General features: G+C 48.4%; 1 protein-coding gene across 2 annotated transcripts in view; it reads right to left on the bottom strand.

Moving 5' to 3' along the window:
• IGDCC4 (immunoglobulin superfamily DCC subclass member 4) overlaps positions 1 to 22877 on the bottom strand; it is an 87794-nt gene that overhangs the window by 16566 nt on the left and 48351 nt on the right. The window contains exons 5-13 of one of the 2 annotated variants that reach the window (XM_071441185.1): positions 13106 to 13240; positions 10433 to 10588; positions 9496 to 9906; positions 8632 to 8796; positions 7495 to 7632; positions 5912 to 6085; positions 5106 to 5339; positions 684 to 791; positions 229 to 412 (exon numbers count right to left, since the gene is read on the bottom strand). In XM_071441185.1, the coding sequence (XP_071297286.1) occupies positions 229 to 412; positions 684 to 791; positions 5106 to 5339; positions 5912 to 6085; positions 7495 to 7632; positions 8632 to 8796; positions 9496 to 9906; positions 10433 to 10588; positions 13106 to 13240 (1705 nt within the window). The remainder of the gene's footprint in view (positions 1 to 228; positions 413 to 683; positions 792 to 5105; positions 5340 to 5911; positions 6086 to 7494; positions 7633 to 8631; positions 8797 to 9495; positions 9907 to 10432; positions 10589 to 13105; positions 13241 to 22877) is intronic. The other variant, XM_071441186.1, reaches the window with a different exon arrangement.

Below are 22877 nucleotides of genomic sequence, written 5' to 3'. Positions count from 1 at the left end.
AAGGTCCAACCACAGCAAAAAAGATGCAGAGACCCGTAAATGATTCCTTGGTATTCAAGTCCCACTGCCACATCTCAGCAGTCCTGAACATTATCTGTGACCATGGCAGATATTCCCAGCATATGGAACACCTAGGATTTTGCTAAGTTCTGTAAATTCCATGCAACTTCCTCCTGCCCCGTGTTCATTCCTGACATGAGCAACCCGTGGCAGATGAACCCTCTTTACCTGGTGTAGTATGTCACAAGAGAGGCGTTTTTCAGGCCCCAGGGGCTGAAGCGCACGGTGTAGTTGACAATTTTGACTGTTGTGAAGTCAGGTTTCTTCCAGCGGAGCCAGATGGAAGTTGAGCTGTTGGACTCCGCATAGACTTGGACTGGAGGCAGTGGAGGCCCCTTCTGCACAGGGGGATCTATGGTGCAGCACAAAGAGAGATGTGGAGGTGTACAATAATGCCACTCACACCCCGTGGAAGAACAACCCTAATGAGAAGGGGGACATTTTGCTCCTTTCATTCCTTCCCAATTCCTTGAATGTGTTTTGCAATGACTGTCAAAGGAGGTTCCCTTTTGTTATGACCTTCCCTATTTTGGTATAATCCTTTTTGAAGTTCATCCTCTGTAATCCCTCCACCCCTCCTCTGCCAAGCAGAAGAGACACAACAACTGAAGGGCATTTCTCACCTACTGCTGTCGCAGGTGCCTTTTCTGTTTTGCCCTTCCAGACCGCTGCGTACCCATCTTCGTGCTTATTGAATGCCACCAGCTTCACCTCATACAGTTTCCCAGGAGCTGGAAAAATCAATCAGGGTTTGCCTTGGGTTATTTTTGTCACCAACCCTCCCTAGTCAGACACATTTTCTTTGATCTTGCCAGCTTTTCTCACCATCCAAGAAAGTAGCTTGGACATAATAAATACATTTTTGTTACCTTATACCTAAGTAAATATCACCTGATATCTAAATTACAGCAGGGAGTCCTCCTTCCACTTACAGGCTTCCCACACACAAACACTGTCTCACAGTTGGTGTATGTTATCAGCACAGCTGCTCTTTGGTCCTCCCCTCACTTTTGACAGAAATTATCAGCAGGAAATGGACTTGCCCCAGCCCTCAAGGGTTGACCAGTGTCCTGGCCTCTAGCAATCTACTCAGGATCTCTAGATCTTTCTCTTACAAACTGCTAAAGAAACTTACACATGCTGACTCCTCTCTCTACCATGGAAGTGACTGCACTGCACTGTTTATTCCTGAGGAGTGAGGACATTCTCTCCTACCCCAAAATGCACCTCCTGTTTCTGAAGTCCTTTCTGATTTATTCACTGCTGTGAGGGTGTTCCTTCCAGCAAGTCCTCAAACGCCCTGTTAAGTCACTGGCAGCCTTTGTTGTATTTTGTCTGTTTTGCCTTCAGAGTAGAGCTTCCCAATTTGCAATTAGAAAAGCAACAGTGCACAGAAAACCCACACCAAAAACCTGAGGGTCCTCATTGCATGCTCTTCCCATCAGAGAGCCTTGCACTGTGGGGAATCTCAAACTGAGCTGCAGGACAGGGATTTCTGTCTCCAAGCAGTGCTGCCCTGGTCCAAAAAACACTTCTCTCTTTCTTCCAGCCTTTCATCAGCTTCTTCATTTTTAATGGAGATGTTTAATCAAAGAAACAACTTGGGAGATAAAAAGTTCTCAAAGAAGACATTCCCTGCAGCAGCCAGCCCCTTCAGGAGCTCAGCCAGAGCAGTCCACACTGCCTTTTGTTGCCTTGGCTGCAGCACATTGATGAAGTTTGTTAATTTGGGACATGCCTCTTCATTCCCTGACCTCACAGATCACTGCTCTCTTTGCCAGACAATGTAAGCAGAATGAAACCTTTCTTATTGATGCCAATTTTATTATTACTGCCCTGATTACACTCCCAAAGGCTGATGGTACCAATTACCAAAGGCTTTCTCTGCTCCACAACACACGCTCACGCTCAGAATATAAAAACAGTTCAGCCACATTTTTCTCCCCCAAAGAATCCCAAAAGCAAACAGAGTTTTGTCTGCCTCCAAGACAGCCTGATCTGCATTTCCACACTCTCCAGCCACAGAAAAATGTTTCAAACCCACACAAGGGGGATAAGGCCAAAGAGCACTCAACCTCCAAAGGGCTGGGACCACAGGCTCAGTGGAACAAAGAACACCCAGCCCATCTCTTGCCAGCACCACACTCCCCTTCTGGCTGAGCCTTGGGCTGAGCTTCAGTGGGACACGAGAACATCATGGATGGTGCAATCCAAAACGATGAGGAAAAGCTCACAGATGTGAGGCAGCTGTGGGCAGCTCCTGTTGGACAATGGAGTGAAGGAAATACAAGTCCTCTGTCTCCATCCCTGGGCAGGATCAATACAGCAGCTGCTTACACGTGACGCCAGGGGAGCTTGACTGCAAGATCAAGCACCTTACATCCTGAAAATAGGGGTATTTTGGATTTCTCAGTCAGAGGATTGGCTTCAATTTTTATACACAGGCCCAGATGTTCAAGCTCTTAGAACAGGCAGACATAAAACTCTATCAAGCTGTCAAGAAGCTGGTAGGCAGCATGAAAACAGATGTATTTCACTGCATTCCATCATACATTAAATATAAGCAGAATAATCTAGTCCAGATCATTTTAAATCACTAATCTGGATGGCTGCATAATATATCCAATATGCTAAATATGTTGCTTCACTCAGCGTTTCAAGGTGTTCATATTGGCCAGGTGCCAGAAGCCATACTTTCCTTTAAGTGGGAAAACACCCTTATTTCCAGAGAGCTGCTTCCAAAGGAATGCAATCTTCCTTCATGGGAATGTGGAAGACAGGATCAGATCCCTGCCATTTATTTTTCACATAAATTATGGCCCTGGTAGCTGCACCTCAATACAGGGAGTAAGTGCTAGAACATCGATGGAAGTCACTAAGAATTTCTCAGGGAAAACCCCTCCTGGTGATTCAGGAAAGCTTCCTTCTGATTTTGTGGACTGATGAAATTGCTGGATTTCCTGTGTGCCCTTGACCAGCTGCCCACCTCTCTCACAGGACTCCAGTATGCACCTCTCAGACAAGACACATGGTACCATTAGTGATACCATTCTAAAGAGACATGGTTTGCTCCAGGGATCAGCACAAGATGGGACAAGTCTTCTATTTCAAGCCACACTTCAAAGCAAGGCAAGGGACAGAGCGCTGGCTTCAGTGACACTATGGAGCTGTGGAGCCAAGGGACATGTAGTGACCACTCTGGACCTTGTCTGCACTGACATGGAACACACCACATCTGAGCTCAGCCTGGTATCCACATCTGAGCTCAGCCTGGTATCCACATCTGAGCTCAGCCTGGGATGCCCAGTGCCCAAGCTGGGATTTCCTAACACCACCTCAAACACCAGAACAGGCTTCCTAGAGAGATGGTCGGTGCCCCAAGCCTGTCAGTGTCTAAAAGACATTTGGACAGAATTTGTTTTCATTTTTGATCAACACTGAGGTACCCAGGCAGTTGGACTCAATGGCTCTGGAAGAAAATCCCAAGAGACAGTGTTGGGTATTTGCTTTTATAGAGGGATCTAAGCAGAGGGTTCCAGTGCTGTGCTTTCCAGGCAGACATCCCTGATCTGGGAAATCCTCTCAGCTAATTCCCCATCAGCCCAGATCACATTAGGGCTGCCAGCCCTTCCTGAGACCGCTCTGCCTACAAGCTGCAGCCCTTAGTGGTACAGGGCAGTTCTGCACCATAAAACGAAACCCTTCTAAATCCCAATCACTCCTCCTTGTTTCATGTGCAGAGCCCCTCCCTTCCTCAGCACAGCCAGATTCCTGACCCTGCCTTTACTCTGTGTGCAGGAGCACAACATTCAACAGCCCAAGGGGAGCAGAGGGAACATCCTGGGCTGGGAGGAACCCGAGCCTGCGCTCCTGACACAGCGATAGCCGATACACAGCCGCCAAATCATACGGAAACCATCAGGGCTTGACGGATGCCCAAATTCAAGGAAGTAATTACAGAAGAACAAGCAACCTTCTCAGCATCATTGTGCCAGAGCATTTGGAACCAATTCAGCCCACTCCCAGCCCCTGCACCGACTGACTTGCCAGTGGTTGGAGCAGCACGTGATGATGTTCACATGTGGCTTCCTCTGCACAATAATTACAGACCTAAATTCTTCAGAGAAACTCATCACTGTTAACACTCTCAATGGCAAGATGGCTGTGACAGAGCTGGGAGAACCCCACTTACAGATGGCACAAACAGTCCTTCCAGGTGCTGCAGCCTGACCTTTACACTATGCATAATAGATATGCTAAAAGTGTAAGATGAACCAGCATGACAGACCCATGCCCTACAGTCTCCACTCACTGGGCAGTAACAGAGTGAAGCATAAAGTGGGGGATGGAAGAACTCTGGGAAGCAGAAAGCCTCTTTCAAGGATGCATCTGCCATGACTCTCTTCTCTCTCCATCCTGTATCAATGGGCAAATCAATTAATTAATACAATCAGATGTTAGGAATACAGCCCCTTGTGGGAAATGCTAAGGACAGTGAGCCAGGCAGGCAGGACTCACTGCTGCTCAGATCTTCTCCAGTCGTGGACACTCTTCCATCCCTTTTCTTTTAGTGGGACAGAATACTGGGCTAAAATTAGTATGCTGTGAATTATCCCATCTCTGCATTTTAATACAGAGAGATTTCAAACAGCATGCAATTATAGAGCTCCTTAGAAACAGACAGGGAAGGAGAGATAATTGTCCTGACTGGAGATTTCAATCTTGGCACTCTTTATAGTGACACAATAAAAACACTAATTAAGAACCACTTATTAGCATATACTAAGTATATTGGTAACTTGGTTAAAATCCCTGCTAAATTGGCATTAGAAATTTCTGTGCTTTAAACTCTGCTCAATACAAGCCTAAAGAGCCCCACTCCAGAAAGGATTTTGGATCATCTTAAAACACCTCAGATGGTCCTGGGCCTATGTATCTCCAGTCATGCAAACCTCTCTTGGGAGCATCCTGGGATGCTACAAAGTGCAAGAGACAGGCCCACACAGGTTTCCACATCAAGTGCTAGAAAGATGCAGCCAGCTAACCTAGTCGAGTCAGCTCATACTGCTTCACTTTCTTCTTTAGTTTTATGGGTCCTACATCCCAGCTCTCATCTTCAGCACCATCCAAAGGGCTCTCATCACTGGACTCCTCTTGGCCCACCTCTCTGTAGTAGAGCTTGTAGCCAGATATCTGGGCATGGTTTGCTGGGGGCTGCCACGTTATCAGAAGAGACTCCATCTTCGCTCGGACCTTTAATTCTGTCGGGGCAAATGGAACTGGAAGAAGAAGACAAGAGAAAAAGATTGAGCCACATGTCTCCATTTCTCTGGTCTACTGAATCCTCCTGGTCCTCAGTAGTGAGGGAAGAGTGTGAGGAAAAGGCTGTCCTGAGTGGGAAGTCTCCACTCCCTGACAGTGGAGAGTCAGGCACACTCTACCATTGACTTTCCCAGCTGGATGATACAGGAAACAACAATGTCACAAAGCCACTGTGGGGGTTTCTCAGTGTGTTCTGAGCTATCACCATCTTTAACCACTGCTGGAGTCTGGTATGGGCTCAGCTCTGTTTGGCAGAATTGTCACTCCCAAATGTCATTAACATTGGGATCTGGAGTTCTGTTTGTTTTCTTCTTTTTAAAGAACTTTCTCAGCTGCACATAGAGGGTGCAAAGCGCCACTGCCAGGCAAGCAGTGAGATGTACAGGGGCTGCTGAGCGGCAAGGTAAAGGTGAGCACTTTGGTCTGACCAAAACCAATGGCTGTAATTCCCAAAGGAAAGTGAGTATCTCTGAAAATGTCTTAAGTTTCCCACCCTGTCCCAAATCCCAGGCATTCCCCAGCCTCCTACCATGTGTCTGGTTGTCTCTGTCAGGAGTCCGATGCTGGGTCCACTCGGAAGGGGCCCCATATCCCACACTGGTGCTGGCTGCGATCCGAACTTTGTACACTTTGTTGGGATGGAGTGAGTACAGGGTGATCTGGGTCTCATTTCCACCCACTTCGATGGAGGTGACCTGATCTGCTGGAACCAAGGGGACACCACTGAAAACAGGGATTTCCCAGCCCAAGGGAAGTACAGCTGAGCAGCCACAAGCCTCGTTACCTCCTCGTGGTCTGCACGCCCTGGGCTGGCTTGGCTTTGCCCAGAGCAGTCTTATGCCATCAGAAAAAAAAAACTGTAAGGTTGGGCAGATATTCTGACTGACAACTCCCTTCATTACATTCCAAATTGCAGGTTGCCTTTAGCACCAGAGCCTGCCCAGAGGGAGCTGTCAGAAACCTTGCTCTGATGATGTGATGGTGGAACATGAGAACAGCTAATGGGAGCTGATGGCATGTTCCAATGCTTCTCACTGCTCTATTTAAACCCTCACCTTCATGTGAACCAGAACTGTCCAGCAGCTCTGCTTTCCGCAAAATTCACACCCTCATCCAGCCAGACAGAGGTTTTACTGCTCCCTCTTCAGCCCACCCAAGTTCATAAGGGAGGTAACAGGAAATTTAAACTGAGACTAGCCTGGGATTTTCACTGTATCAGCTAAGATTCATGTGGCCTGTTTAGAGTACACAGAGGTCTTGATTTCAACTTCCCTTGGTGTTAACTCAGGCAGGAGCACTGTCCCTGCTATGTAACAGCATACTGCTGAGTGTGATCCCTGGATTGCAAGTGTTTCCAAGGTTTTACGATGCCACTGAGCCATGTGCAGGCTCAAGGCAAAAGAACCAGAGCCAGGAGTCACAGCACAGACTACTAAGCCAGTTCAAATACATGGGAACATGTCCAGCACCTCATCACACTCGCCATCCTTCTCTCAGGAAGAATCATGACCCTGGGAAGTGAGAAGCTGCAGAGCTTTGACAGTTTTAAGAGCAAATACCCAGAAGGATTTGCAAAGCAAGCACACGTGGAATTGGAACAGCCACATCCAGCAGATGTAAATGTTACCATCCCTGCTGAACCCTGCTTAGTGTGCCTGACAATGGAAATAAAACCAGATAAAACTCGGTAATAGAGCAACACAACATGGACAGGGTATTTAGGGGTTTTTTTTTCAAGGATCACTTTGATCAGACTCCATTTTAAGGAAATTCAAAGCACTTACTCCTCTTCCCCATGCAGCATAAAGCTCTTTCCCCAAAACACAGCGCAGATGGCAGTGAAGGGCTGCTCATGCAGACATTTCTGGGACAGCTCAAACATGGGTCAGACCATTCTGGGGACACGGCTCCTCCACAATCACACAAAAAGGCACCTCGAGGTGGTATGAATTGCCACTGCCATAACCACCAGACAGAGCCAGGCTATGAAAGGGTTCTCCTCCCCTGGGTAAAATGGGCCCTATTTTCAGCTTTGCACCATCTCCCCTTCACATTACAGGCTGTTAACACCACTGGAGCAGACAACAAACCCCCGAATGGTGTTTCCCTCACCTTCCTTGAGGGTGCAGTAGTCGATCTTGTACTTGGTTATCTTGCCATTACTCAGCTCGGGAGGAGGAGGCAGCCACGTCACACGGATGTCACCAGGAGTCATGCTCGACAGGGACAGCTGAGGGGCTGCACTGGGAACTGGGTAAACAACCAAGAGAAGTCAGCAAAGACCACAGCAACACCTCAACACATCTGCCAGCTCTCTGAGCTGGCTGGAGGCCACTGACTTGGCTCTACCACAGCCACTGGTGACTTGGTGTCTGTCCTGCAGGAACCAACACAACACAGCCCTTCAGGGGTGTCTGGGGAGGGGAGATGCTTGACTGCTCCACTTCCAGGCTGACCAGAGCTGCTGGCCACAGCCACACTGCTCCCAGGGACCTGTACCCAGAGCAAACTGGGCAGGGTGGCACACACCAGCTCTCAGCTTGAGCTGTACGTGGAGCACGAAGGAGACACAAAAGCAAATGGCTCACAGATCCAATCTGCAGCCTGGGAATCCTCACTCCCTTGAGAAGCACAGCTCTGGGCTGCAGGCAGCTTTCATGCTTTCAACTTAGCCTTCCAGGCTTCAGACATACACATGGGACCACGCAGGTCACCATGTCAGGAGCATTAAAAGCACATAATGCACACAAGGTCTGCCAAAACCATCTCTACTTGCCTCTTGTCCTGCAGCCTGTTGAAAGCTGTGCATGGCTTCCCGTTGGGCAGCTGTGTTTCTGGCACTCTGCCTTTACTGCTCACAAAATGCTATGTGATAAATGGTAAGATCAACACAAACTACTGGCTCTTAAGGGGTCTGACCTCAAGGCTCCTCCCACCCCTACATATTGCAATAGATGTTTCTTCTGAGTTGAAATCCAGTCTGGCCCAGAATGAAGCTTAGAGCAATATCACATGGGTTAGGTAAAAGCCCTTATGAGCTGCCTGCAATTCCCAAAGGATTCTCATGGGCCCCACCATCAACCAGGGTATTTTCATATCCTTCATCACCCAAGCTGATGATGAGAAGATGAGAACAGGGTGCAGGTTTAGGTTTCTAGGAGCTGCTACCACTCTGTAGCACATTCAGTGCTCACTATCAACCAGGTCAAGAACATTTCCTAGGCACCAGTACCCATCTAATGAACACACCATCCTCCAGGGTCTGGACAACGATGGAAGAGGACGTCCGGCTGGCTCCGAGCTGGGAATATGCAACCACATAGAAGACATAGTTGGTGTTTGGTTCCAGATCCTTGACTTGCAGCTCAGTTGTGTCATTATTGACAGCAAACTGGTATTCCACATTATCTGTTCCTAGAGCCAAGGAAACACTGATCAGCAGGTCAGTGAACTGCCAAGACACTCCTGAAAAAATCACTTAATTCACAAGGTCTGCAGACTAAATCCACTTTAAAAATCACTACATCTTCTCTAGTTTCCCCAGCACCTGCACAGCCTCATCTCTTGTATGAGTTTTTTGGGCAGAAACTCCAATGCCTCAATGCTGATGTCTCCATTTTGACTTAAACTCCTTAATTCATGCTGAAGCAGCTGCAGTTACCAGTTTCATTTTCAGAGCTCTGGCAACAGTTCAGCAGGAGCATTGGCTTGCTGGCTGTTTGGGAAGACATACCCCAAGAGAGCCAGTGCCTCACTTCAGATTCTGGGTGTGGATAATTTAGTGATTCCCCCTGTACACAATGCAGCTGGTTGATATCACTGTTAGCAATCACACTCTTTGCATACAAAATCAGTATGCATAAAATCAGCAGTGCCTGGTCCCATAGAATCCAGACAACCAAGCTATGTGGACACACTATTGCCAATCAAGAAGTTAGACTATGTTGGCTAATCCACAGGCACTGTCACTGTCTGATACCGACCCCAGGAAAAGATTCCTTTACCTGAAATGAAAAGGGAATTGCCTCACAACTTGTCACTAGCTGGGGAAGAAGGTCAACCTGTGCCTTGTACCTTTGGCACAGCTGTGCTGCCCAGGGAGGTGACACCTACCCACAGCCCGCTGGTAGTGCAAGGAGAAGCCGATGATCTGCTCGCTGTTGTGCTCCGGCCGCTCCCAGGACACGAGGACGGTGGTGCTGGAGAGGGACACGGCCGAGACCTTCTTGGGAGCGCTGGGCAAACCCTCCCGCACGATCACCGAGAGCTTGGCGGTGGCGCAGGCCATGCCCAGGCTGTTCTCAGCCACACACTGGTAGTAGCCAGCATCCTCCAGGCCGATCTGGTTGATGACGAGGCTGCCGCTGCTCTGCACCTTCACGCGCCCGTTGGAGAGGATGGGCTTCCCGTTCTTCAGCCAGTGGATCGTGGGGGCTGGCTCTCCCTCTGCCTTGCACACAAACCTGGCCGTGCTGGCTCGGGTGCGGGAGATGGTTTCAGGAGCCTGGGAGATGCTGGGGGTAGCTGGGAGGAGAGAGGAAAAATTAATGCAGGAAGGAGGAGGAAAAAATAGCAAAGCAAATCCCTTCTCCTCCCCACTCGGTGCTATGCTTTATTCAGTAGCAGCTTTGCTTACAAGATGGGATTTGCCAGACAGACTCTAGAGGCTTAATTTAGATTCTGTCCAAAAGGAAAAATAAATTCTGTATCAATCATGTGCTGCATTCCCTGATCCTAGGCTGTTCTCCCTGCAGGCTTCCAGGATACTGAAAGTTAATTGCTGATAGAGATTTCCAAGGGGGAACCCTGGAGAACAAGAATAAGGCATAAAACGGTTCAGTAAATACCAGGAACTAAACCCCAAATTAAAAAGGTGACACTCCCACTGAGAACTATCCCAGCTTGGGCCTCCTAGCTCTAACCCGGCTCGCACTTCACCCAGAAAGACCACAAAGACCACAAAGCCTTGGGGATCTCCTGGAGGTTGATCCATGCAACCCAGAGCAAACTGGTCACCATTTATGCCTGAGAATTTGCCTGCTCTACTCACCGAGGATGCGGAGCTCAGCTGCGGCGGTAACGAACTGCCGGGTTTGGGGTTTGTTGGCTCGGCAGACGTACACCCCGGAGTGATGGGGCTGGCTGGAAGGAATGAGGAGATTTGTCCGGCCCAGCACAATCACATCTGTGGAAATGGACTTTCCATCTGCAGGAAGAAACGTGCACAAATGTGGGGGGGAGCCCAGGCTGCCCTTTTTGAGGGCTTGTAAACAATGCCAGGATTGCAGCTGGGGAGTGGAGAGACCCCCAAATCCCAAACCCCAGCACAGAGGAAGATTCCTGCTGGGATGCTCCTCAGTGCTTGACAGCCAGCTCAAGCCAACATTGCCCCAAGGTTTAGTTTAGCCTGTAATAATCAAAAAAGTTCTGGTTTGGATCAAAACAGTCTCTGATGCCTAGGGTGTGCCTGCAATGAGAGCGCTAGGAATAGCACATTCAAGGGAAAGCTGTGCTAACACACGGTTTGGAAAAGCTGCTGGATCTGCCTGCTGACCCCTGTCATGAGCACAGACACTCATTCATGCAATGTCAGCAACACTGTTGAATCACTGACAACCCAGGGACTCCTCCTCCTCCTCTGTGTTCTGGATGTGAACCCAAATTTACTGAGCTTCCTGATCCATTCCTTGTTCACAGCTTGGCTGTGAGGTGTCAGAAAGACACCTGGTGCTCCCTGGAACTCTGGTGTTTATGTCAGAGACATGGGTCATGAGCTGCCTTCTCCCCACTCTCCAGGCTGGGTGCTCAGCACTGCTGAGTAGGGAAGGAGGAAAGGGCAGCTCCTTCTCACTGGCCAGAAGCCAAGATGTCTTTCTACAACTTCAAGTAGCCCTGGGCTCCTCAGCATCACAGACAGGGCAGAGGGTGGTGCTGGGCACTGCATACTCTCAGCATCATTCTGAGGTGAGAATCTCAGGGATTTGGCATTGGTACCTCTGAGAGTGTGTGGGAGACAAAGCCAAGAGCTGGGGACAAGCTGAGGAGAGGCTTAGATGGGAGGTCTGGCACAAGTCTGCAGACTGGGAGGACCAGCCAATTTGTGCAGTACCTGTGCACCACCAGACTTTGTCTCTCTCCACCTGCAGAAGCACCTCTCCAGCACTGCCTGCCTTTACCTCTCCAGCTTCAGCCGAGCCTGGAGCTCACACAGAACAAACTCCCCACCTCCACTGTGAACAGCTGCACTGACTTAGCACCATCAGCAGGGAATGTGGCTGAGAGCAGATCCTCTGCCCCCTCCCTGCACTTTGGGAGGGTCTTCAGATGGCCTCACAGTTCAGTGGCTGCACACTCAGAGCACACAGTCTGCACACCCCAATTGCACTGGGGCAGTTGGTTGGAAAACTGACTCCAGATGGTAGCACTTAGCTGACACCACCAAGGCTGGCAAGAGCCAAACTGGCAACCTGGAGGTACATCCTCAGTATTCCCCACATGACTGATGGTCCAGTAACCCACTCTGCTCCTAAATGAAAGCTTGGAAACAAACTTGTGTAACTCAGAATGACTTGCACTGTTACTCCATCCTTTTAAATTGAAGAGTCCACACAAGGAAGGAGATTGGGACCAAGAAAACACTTGAAAATAAAGCATAGAAAGAACTGGTTCACCAAACCTTCCCCCTCTACCCTTGTCTTCCTTCCTCATGAAAACCTCTCCTAATGATAATTAACTCTAATATTATCTACTTTACCATGGGCATCAGCAGTTCTCAGTAAAGCAGTAACTGATCTAGCAGGGGAATGCTGAGCATTTGTAATTATAAAGCACATGGGATAAACTAGAAACATTTCTGCCATAACATTTAAGCCTTGCTCACTTGATTTCCAAAGTGGTATCCTCTGAGGTTTTTTTGCTCCTTTTTTTTGTGGGGAAGAGGAAATATTTTAATATGCTAAAATTACTGCCTGTGGACAAATCTGGGCTGAAAACCAACCACAATAAATGGTTACAGGGGAGAGGACTCTTAAATTGTGACCTGGATTTATGAAAATGACTGAATGCCTTTTCTAGGGGAGAATCAACCTCTGAGCTGAGAATGTCTTCAGTCAGAGCCTCTGAAACACATCTGATGGATGTGATTCTCAGTGAAGTGACACTGGCATCCAACTCATGACTTTGGCTATCAGCCCTGGGTAACATCTGCCAGCCCAGCTCATTCATACACCTCTGATGAGACCTAAGCAGCTCCTCAATCCCTCCATTCAACAAAAACCTCCCAGTAACAGTCTCAGTCACTCCAAGGATTAACAGATTTTATCAAGTTTTATAATGCTGCAAAATACAAGCTATTTCTCCAGTGCAATGGCAGATTCCACAGAATCCCCAGTAACCTTGGAGCCCAGGGAGGAGTGGCACCTGACCCCATCTCATGACCTTTACTGCTCCAGTTCACATGAGAAAGACTAATTTAGATCAAAAGGCATCCAGGCATAGGTGAAACAACTATAAATTGAATTGTGTGCTTTGTAGCCTTCAAGATTTAATTAATAATTCCACTTTAGCAAGGACACCCCACACTACGCCACCACCTGTGTCATTAGGTATCGACGTTACAAGCACCCTTCCTGTCCCAGATTTTTCCACTCTTAATAGATTTTTAGAATGTAGTATCCACAGGTTCCTATGGATAACAGAAGTTTAGTCTGTTCCTCACACTCACCTTGTCGTATCCAGGAGACAAAGGGGGTGGGATCAGCAGCTGCCATGCACTCCATCACCACGCTCTCCCCAGCCACCACCGTGGTGTTCTCCGGAGCAGCAACGATGGTGACATCTCCTCCTGCTGCCTGGGAACCTAATGTCAAAAATTAAAAAAAAAATCTGTCCTTCCAAGATGCAAAGTTCCCAAGAAAAAAAAGAATACAGTCCTGGCTCCCTAGCTGTGCTTCCCTGGGCAGTCTCATGTGTGGAAATGGCTCGGGCCCATCTTGGGGAGAAAAACATGTCTTGCTTTTATATGACTACAGAATTTTTACTAAAGAAACAAACAATCTGCCCAGCAAAATTTACTCTAATCATACGGCTTCTAATAACAGGATTTTCACATGGAAAACAAGTAGAATTTCAGCCCAACACCGTCATGAACTGTTGCTACATGGATGTTTGAAACAAGACACCACTGTCCTCAAACAGAGCAACACCAACACTCACCCTGCCAAAGCACTGGAGCAGCTCAGAAAGAATCCAGTCACTTGGCTAAAGCAATTTTAATAGCCAGATGCTGGACTGTAAAGTGCAACACAGAGAGGTCATGGCTGCGTCCTGGCCTTCACCTGACAGCACAAAGACTGATCAGTCATCCCACATCTGGAGGAGACAGTGCTGTGTAGCTTGTACGTGCACAGACCCAGAGCCAACACCTAAATCAAGCAAGGTTTACAGGAAGGTCTCCAAGCTGCATTGCACAATGCCTTGAGAATGGGATGGGGATATTCTGCTTGAAATGAAACTTCTGCCTGTGTCTGCCCACTGCTGAGCAGAGGTTAAGGGAAGGTTAAGGAAATGCCTTTGCAGCAGCCAAATTTCTGTTGTCAGATGAAAACAACCGGAGCACTCTTGAGCAGACCAGAGTGTTCATGACCCTCACTAGTTCCTCCAGCTCTCTCAAATACCTCTAACTCTGGGGGACACTTTTGTTGTTGTCCTCATGAAGGGAGAAATAACTGTAGAGGAGTCACATAGAGCCAGTAACAATTAGGCCTGCAATGAAAGTTATTGGCAGTAGGTCTCAAACAAATAAAAGCAGGACCTTTCTGAACTCAGTGTATCAAGATGCTGCAGAGTTCAAAACCCAAGAGATTCAGACAAGCTCTAAAAGGACACATTTACCAGGACTGTTAAATATGGTCTCATTGCAGTCCCCAGTCCAAAATGCTCCTGACTGGGATACTCTGACTGGGACCCTGATTGTCAGATGCTGAGGGAGATGTCCAAGGAAAGCACCATGTCCTCCCTGCCCAGTTTCTTTACATGCTATCCTGTACCACCTGCTCTGGTCACTTCTGGAGACCCTCGCTGGCCATTCATGCAGCATCCAAACAATTCACTCATATCTGAATTCCTTGGGGATATAAATCAGAGGAGCTTCAGCCTCACAGGCAGAGCTGCCTGCATGGCAGGAGGCCACAGAGGGCTGCACAGAATGCGCTGTGCTCAGCCCAGCCCCAGGCTCAGTGCCAGTCAATCTAGGCAGGGCAGTCTTGCCAAAGCATTGGTTCCAGGCTGAAATGTTCTCGCAGTCCATACGTGCGTGAAAAGGATTTCCATCTCTAGAATTATGTGAGCACGGTCAAGAGGAGCCAGCAGAATCCCTGAGGCACCAAGGGAAACCAGGAGTGAGCAGGAGCCAGTGCTTGTCCAGCAGATGGAAGCAGAGACCGAGGAGCGCCCACAGTGCCTGACCTGGGGCAGTGGCCGGACCACGCTGACCTGCAATCCCAGCCCTGGGCAAACAGCAGCAAGAGGAGCTGCCCTGGGGCAGGGAAGAGCCAAGCCAGCTGTCCTCCTTCCAGTGGAATGAGTACCCTACACAGAGGGGTTGGTGTGGACAGGCAAACCCAGTCTCCTTCTGGGCTGGCCAGGACTTTGCTCCATCACATCCACTGCTGCTCCCATCGTCCACATCCACAGACACCTTCAGCCTCACAGCCAGCACACCTGGCTGCAGCAGGACAACTTGGGAAACAGCATAGGGACAGGAAGAAAACTCAGCAAATATGGATTCTGAGAAGTCACTGACAATCAGATCAAAATCCTGGTCACTCTGAACTACTGAGACAGAAAATGGGCTTAATGCAAAAACTGGCTCAAGAGCTTCCACCCCAGGCACATAAGCTCAAGGATCAGAGAAACTCAAGGCTCTCTGCAACAGCAGCTTTCTTTTAACTCCAGCTCTAGTTCAACAAAGCCCTGAAATCCACAAGTAATCATTAGTCCTGCACAAGAACTGAGCACAGGGAGTTCAGTGAGGCCCAGCTAGATGGGTGAGGCTGCTCTGCACATTGTTAATGTGAGGTGAATACCCCACACGGCACAGAGGGATGAGGCAATGTCAGAGAAAGAACAAGGAGAAGGAGCTTTCCAGCCAGGATTTGGAAGGAAACACATGAAAGAGTATCAGAAACAAAGGCAAAGGGTTTTACAGCTGCCATTCAAGGGAAAACCACAGTGCTGGAAAGACACTGGAGAACCCAGTAAGTTGTGATGAGTGAGCTGGGGAAAGTGGTGCAAAGGAGCCAGGTGAGGAGCTGCTCTGAGCTTAGCAGGGCTGGATGTGGTCACACACCTCCACACAGCCCAGGCTCAGGCTCAGCTCACCCTGCACAGGGCTCAGCAAGCCCAATATGCCCACCCTGGACACGAATCACTGCCTGCAGGGCCATGGCAGCTTCTGAAGAAAAGGAGCAGGGCAGCAGCTGACACCACATATCCTGGGAGCAGGAATATCCATGGTAGGATGTCCATCCTGCCCTGGGAGTGAGATTCTTTACCCAGCACCACTGGCTGCCACATACCTGCTGGGCAGGACATGGCTGAGGCACATCTGTGTGCAAAAAGCTGTCTTTTTCTGCACTGCTTGGGGAAAAAATAAATCTAGAGTAAAAAGAAATAACACCAGCCAGATGGTAATATATTCCCTGCCAGATTTCCAAGCAGCTTTCTCTACCAACCTTAGAGCAGAGAAAAAGAGAAAGCTGCTCAAACCTGACTTAAACACTCATCTGCTCCATCAGGTGCATGGCCCCAGGTATTGACTGGCAAAAGCACTTTACAGGTTATAGAAGCTTCATCTGAAGGCACTTGTCCTGTATCACTTGGTCCCTGACAGCTGCCTGGTAGTGCTGTCAGTCAATAGCAGAGAGGTTTTACCTTAGTTTCAGCCTTGAAAAACTATTGGGAAAATATATTAGTCCAGGCCCCATATCTGATTATTACTGAAAATTATATTACAAACATAAACAGTTCTGCTTGCTTTCTCAGTGCATTCCTGGGTGTGTGCATGGATGAATGCCCCTTACACTTCTTGCACAAACACTTTTCTCTCCAGCTTTGTATTCCATTGTGGATGTCTCAGAGCAAGTCCACAAGTCAAGTTTCTCTTCAAACAGCCCCTTTGGAGCACATTTTCCCCTTGCCACCCACCTCTCTAGGCTGGGTGGACACAATGGATCACAAGTTCACCCCCACAAACTGTGTTTCAGTGAGGAGTTCCCAAGAACAGTATTCAGCTAACCAGGGAAACTTCCACACAGGGGATTCCAACACACATTGGAGAGTAAAACCAACATGAGGCTTTTTGTCTCCACTGCCATTAAGATAATTTCAGGTCAAGAGGGAATTGTCAGAACCAAAAGAAAAAAAGAGCTGCAGTTTCCAAGACATCTTTCACTGCCTGAACAAAACAGGTCACTGAATGCACCTGCGCCGTGCTGGCTGCTCTGGGGCATGAAAAGCTTTCACAGAGCTGCTATTTAAAACTTGGGCTTTGAGATTTCTCCCACTCTGCCAGCTTTGTTTTGTCTCTCCAAGCAGCAGAGCTGCTCCAGGCAAAAGCTTTGCACAGCCCAAGGCACAACCCATGGACTCACATCAAAACTCTCCATCACTGAGGCCTTTGTGAACTTTCTGCCCTTCTGAATCAGATGGATCAATTTTACCCTCTTTTCACATACGGGGTGCCAAGAATGGCTCTGGGATCACTGTGAGCAGTGCACAGAACTGAGGGAAATTCTCAGTGCACTGAAAGAGTTTGAGAAGGCAGTCCTCTTCCTGCACAGTTTGTTAACCCCTGCACAGAGAGACAAAAAAGGTGCTACCACAGGCCAAGAGCCCAGTCTTACTGATCAGCTGCAAAAATATTTCAGAATATTGCCTGCAGTTTACTGTTTCCAAATGACTCACTACACAAGACTTCTCAGTTTATGTGTTTTCCTACTTTCCTGTCACGAGACAGGGGAGTCAGGCCAAACCTGGGTGCCCCACTTTGTTGTACCACTGCTCTCACAGGCATCCCTCAGTGCCTGGAGCTGGGTTCAGGGCAGGCACAGAGGAAATATAACAAAGCATTTATGAGGATGTGTGTTATAAATTGAAAAGGAGGTGGGGAGGGGAGCACAGGGAACCTGTGAGTGAGTGAGTGGCCAGACACACCTCAGCACACTCCTGAGGCTGCACAATCTCCACAAATCCAATTGTGTCATTTCACAGTGAAGGTGAACTCTGAGCAGGGATGTCAAGGGAAGCACCAGGGGGAGCTGATTGGGACAAAGCTCAGAATGTTTATTTGAGCTTATGGCTTGAGTTATAATATCCATCAGTGACTTCCATCTCCAAGAGTTCATAACTTGGCTCTGCCTCTAATGCATCCATAATTCAAGAGTGATCTTCTCCCGCCTCCCTGCTCTTGTTAGTGCAGAGTATCAGCAAAGAATTCAGGCAGTGCAACAGGAGGAAAATGCTTTTTGTTCAGCCAATTTGTGATGGTCGTTTGCAGTGACAAGAGGACGACTTCTTAGATGGGAACTAACACCTCTCTCCCGATTCCATGAACACCCTGCCTTGGCAAAAGTGCTGCAAGGTTAAACATGACTAGCATGGCAACACATTCAGCTCTCAGCTGTCAGCAGGTCAAGATTTGGAGATCTCTGACAATCAAGCAACAATCTTCTGTTCTGCAAACTTTCTCACCCTCTCTGGAGGAGGAGCATGAAACCTTATTCATCCCTGCGAGCCTCCTCCGGGAATGGATCCTAGCACTGAGCAGCTGTTCATTAGAGAAAGTCAATGCTGTCACTGCTGTAATTCTGCAGACAATAGGGGAGCAAATTACCCATTGCAAAGCACACACCTTCAAAAATGTGGGCGCTGTGTTTGCAGAGCAGGTCCTACTCCCACTCCCCAGCTCTCTCCCTTTTCCTGGATAACTCACAGACCTCCTGGACTGTTAGGAAAGAAGCTGACAGCAACTGTGGAGGAGAAAAACATCCTCCAGACCTGCCTTTCTCCTCCTTTTACACTGCCCTGGAAATTTATCTGTAATTTATTTCTACTTCAGGACAGGATAACCAGCATGTAAAATCTCTAGGCAAGACTCTTGCCCAGTTGTATCCAAACACATGGAAAATTTGCTTCCAGGGCAATATAAACAATGTCAGATCTCACACCTGAGCGCGTTTAGCAATAGGCATTTCTTATTTTCTAACTGTTCTAACCTGAAAATGGCAATGCACAGCTTTGTTAACAGGAAAGCAAAAAGAACTGGGAGAAGGGAGTTTTCATAAGTGGCTAAAGAAGGTGAGTGGTGCCCTTTTAACACCCTAAATCAGGTGCTCCCAAGTGTCCTAAGTCAAAAACTGCCTCCTCTTATCCCCAAATGCAAGCACATATCCTTTCTGAAACTTACCATTTACTTTTTGGAGTTTTTCTCCCACCTTTGCTATATCAGTGCCTGTGGCAGCTTGGATCCAAGTTTTCCTGTCATTGAAGGGATGGGATGACTTTTGGTTACAAGGCTATGGACTCAATTCCTCAACCTTAGTGCTCTCAGAACTCCTTCTCTGCAGCCTTTGGTCCCCAAGCCTTACAGGATCTTTTAGGTGTGTGCCTCAGCAGAAACCACAGCAAGGACAGTGCTTTGGTACTGGGACTGCAGAGGTTGTCCCAGTACAATGTGTCAGCACCAGTGCTCACAGAAATGCTCCTTTCCTTTCCCTTCCCAGGCACCTGTGGAGTGTCTGGGTCAGCACACAAGTCATCCAGGGAGGCTGAAAAGCAACTTGGCTTCCACTGCTCGGTGTATTGGAGTAACAGGTTATTTCTGCCCAACAATACAGATAAGCTCAATAAATCAGTTTTTTATTGTCTTTTACCTCATGTCTTCCAAATGTTTTGTAAGCAATTATGCATTTGTCAATGCAAACATTGAACTGAAAAGCTGAACAGGGAAGAATTTATCTCCATGTTGTGCAATGTCTCTCTTTGGAGTCTCTCTTCCTCCTTACTAAGATGGTGCTGCAGCAGAGCAGTGACATCCTGTCATCTTTAAAGCAGCACACAAAGAAACATGGTGGATTAAAACACAGAAGTTCAATCATTTTTCAGTGCTATTAAAAGACCTGCACACACAGCACTTGTATCTCAAACTACGATCCCAAAATCCCCCAAGAAATAATTCAGCAAACAGATCCTAAAATATATGGTCCAACCTACACATTACTAAACTTGCTCCTCTGCTGTTTGCATGTATGTGAAAAACAGAGAATGTAACAGATTAAATACACTCCTCTGATTAAAAAAAGATGCAGAGAGATTCATTAGTTTGGACGAGGACTGTCCATTTACTACCTGGATGTACTCCTCAGATCACCACCTGCCACAGCTTCTGGGGTCTCTCCACAGAGCGTGGCAGGAGAAGCTGCTCTAGGAACAGCTTCTCATTTGTCTTGAGAAACAGCCTGTGCAACATTTTCCCCAGTTCCACGTCTGTGTCTGGAAGCCCTGGGAGGGAACACATGGATCCCAGTCCAGACAAGCAAAGGGGCCATCAGGCAGTCCTCTTTCATTCCTCTCAACTTCTTTATACAGCTGACAGATTTCAGCTCAGAAATTAAATCCACTAATGTACTAGTTCAGCCACAAGCTGACACCCTGAACTCTCTGTAACCAGAAGCCCAGGAAGAGTGGCAGGTTTCCAGAAATTGCCTTGGATTTTTAGGGGGGCTCTTTCCCCACTCCCCAAGTCCTTGATCCTTCAGGCTATGGAGTTTTGTACGTCCAGGGTACACTTAGCTGTGCTGCAAAGCAGTCGGAGTGTGCTTTGCCCACCACTCCAGCTCTTGTAAAGCTGTCAACATTGGCTCTCTGTTTGCGTACACGCATTTGGAACCGCTCCTGATCACGCCAAAAGGGACGGGAGCCAGCCAGACTGCACGACGCATTCCTGCTCGCTTCCCCAGAGCGCTTGGAAGCGCCTCCATTTGCACCGCTCCGAGCCGGAGCCAGGCAAAATAAACAGGAGGGGCTGTGCCGGCAGCTGCACAGAGCTCCGAGAGCTGGGGCTCTTCTGGCTCCTGCCACAGCCAAAAGGGTGGCACACCTCAGGCCTTCAGGCATCTCAGTCCTCAGAAGCCTGAAGATGCATCACAGAGAGTTTCTGAGAGGCAGAAGCAGCAGCCCATGGAGCTGGAATGTGGCAGAGGCAATAGGAAACTCCAGCTCAGGGCACAGTGGATGCTGAGACCTAACAGAAAAACTGTGTTGGAGCAGCATTGACAGTGTCATCACTTTAGATAGTAACTACTGATATTAATAAGTCTGTCTTGGCACGTTTTCACAGACTTTTGTGCAAACAAATTCCCCATAAGAAAGTTACTCAGTGTATAGATCAGGTGAGAGGCCAACAAGAAGAGAAGAAAGGAGCACAGGTACCTCAGAGTCTTTGTGTGGAGAACAGAGCAGCCTCCCTGCCCTAACCCTAAGACCCAGACAGCTTACGTTGCTCAGGCTGAGCCCTTAAAGCACTGCAAGCTCCAGCCATTCCCATGCAGCTGCCAAACCCGGTGACTAGAAAAACAAGGACTGCAAGAGGCTGTTTTGTAAAGTCACAACTGCAACAGGAACTTCCTCAGTATACCAGGAATGTCCCATGGCTGACAACCAGTCAGGATGATGTCCCAGCTTCTGGTCCAGTGGCTCAAGACAGTCTCCCATGGTCTTTGTCACTAACCCACTGCGCTGCTCTGGGTACATCTCTCAGCATCTCTGGCACTCCATCTGCTCACAGTTCACAACACAGCTATTCACAGAAGTGAAGATGCAAAAGTAATAGCATCAGAAGACCCTTAACAAGAGCCACAGTATCCATGATTTAAATATAAACACCCCTCAAATCAGTAAACATGAGACAGCTCTGGGGACATAAGTTGCCAGCCTCTGGGATTCAGTGGGAACACCCTCATGCCTCTTTAACCATCATTATACCAGCTCTCTCTGTCATTATCCTAGGGCAGCACACCACTTTCCAGAAGGATACATGAGGAACCTCCAAGGAGAAAAAAAAAAGCCATAAGTCCTATTTTTTTACCTCTTGCAGAGCAATGACACAGAGACGTGGTCAACAGAAGACCATTCTGTCTCACAAGTCACCCTGAAACTCCTCCTTACTCACCTTGCCTCAGTGACTGGAGCCATTTCACTCCAGTCACTTCCTTCTTGTGCTCCGAGGCTGATGTTTCCCAGGGGCTGACACCTATTTCATCAGACCTATTTGCAATTCAGATTTATTTGTAATATCAGATCCATCTGCAATTCAGGCACATGCAGCGACAGCAGAGAGCGATGAGGCTGGAGGCCCTGGACTGTGCAGGAGGGCACAACCTGCTTCCTCTGTGACCATGGCTCCTGCTCTGCCCCATTCCCTCTGCCAGAGCAGCCATCCACTGTCCTGAGCAGCTTTGAAAAGAGGAACATTTTGGGAAGGGATCTTGCAGAGGGCTCTCCCTGATGCCAGGTACACAGAATGCTTCCCACAAGTGACGCTGTGAACACACAACACTCCGGGAGCCCACAGTAAAACAGTCTGGCAGCAAACTGAGACTGCCAACTTGGAAGGGAGAGAACTAAAAGCAGATGGATGCATCTGCATTCACTCAGGACAATGCAAATCTGTTTTTCTAGGAAAAGTCCGGAAGAAAAGCTGGCTTTCCATGGGGAAAGATCATTGCTGATATCCACAGATTCTGTCAGAACCCTTTGCCTGGACACTTGCTGGGTGCCACAGAGAACCCTGATGTAAGGCTGTGCATCAAGACAGTGTTTGATAGCACCACCTGCCCCTCCTTATCCCATCCTTCCTCTCTCTTCCTGCTCCTCATTCTTGTCCACAATCCACTTGGCTGGCATTGCCCCCTGGCTGCACCAGAAACAGAGATGGGCAAGAACACCTCTGATACTGAAGGCAAACTCCCAGATGTGTTCTGAGCAATCCCTAGCATCCAAGATATCCAAGTGAGGGCTCAGAGCAGCCCAGCACTGCTCCTGACTCAGCCTCCCCTGTGACCCAGGCCCACTCCTCCCACTCCTGTTCCTCAGCACCCCTGTAGGTACTGGTGGGTCTTGAAGACAGGGACATGTCTGTCCTGTATCAAAAGTGATGGGATTAGACACCCCCATGAGCTTTGCAATGGCTCCAGACACTTCCAACATCCTCACTCCAGCTGCTGGATGCTGTCAGTGCCGGAGGGCACCGCCAGCCCTTGACCTCAGAGAGCTGCTGAGGCACAGCTGTAACACCAATGATTAATAATTAACCAGTGTCATCAGGAGCCCAACCACATCAACCTTCCTATCTCACAGCCCACTGCAAGCTGCTGACCTAATTATGGTCTCTATTCCTAGCTCCTTTCCAGCCTCTCCACACAGTCACAGCCTGTCCC

The sequence above is a fragment of the Agelaius tricolor genome, unplaced genomic scaffold (genome assembly GCF_023055355.1).
Source record: "Agelaius tricolor isolate 1412-34295 unplaced genomic scaffold, bAgeTri1.0.p SCAF_16, whole genome shotgun sequence".
NCBI classification, from domain to species: Eukaryota; Metazoa; Chordata; class Aves; order Passeriformes; family Icteridae; genus Agelaius; species Agelaius tricolor.
Note: the sequence above shows the minus strand (reverse complement) of the source record. Positions and strands in the feature narration are given on the sequence as shown.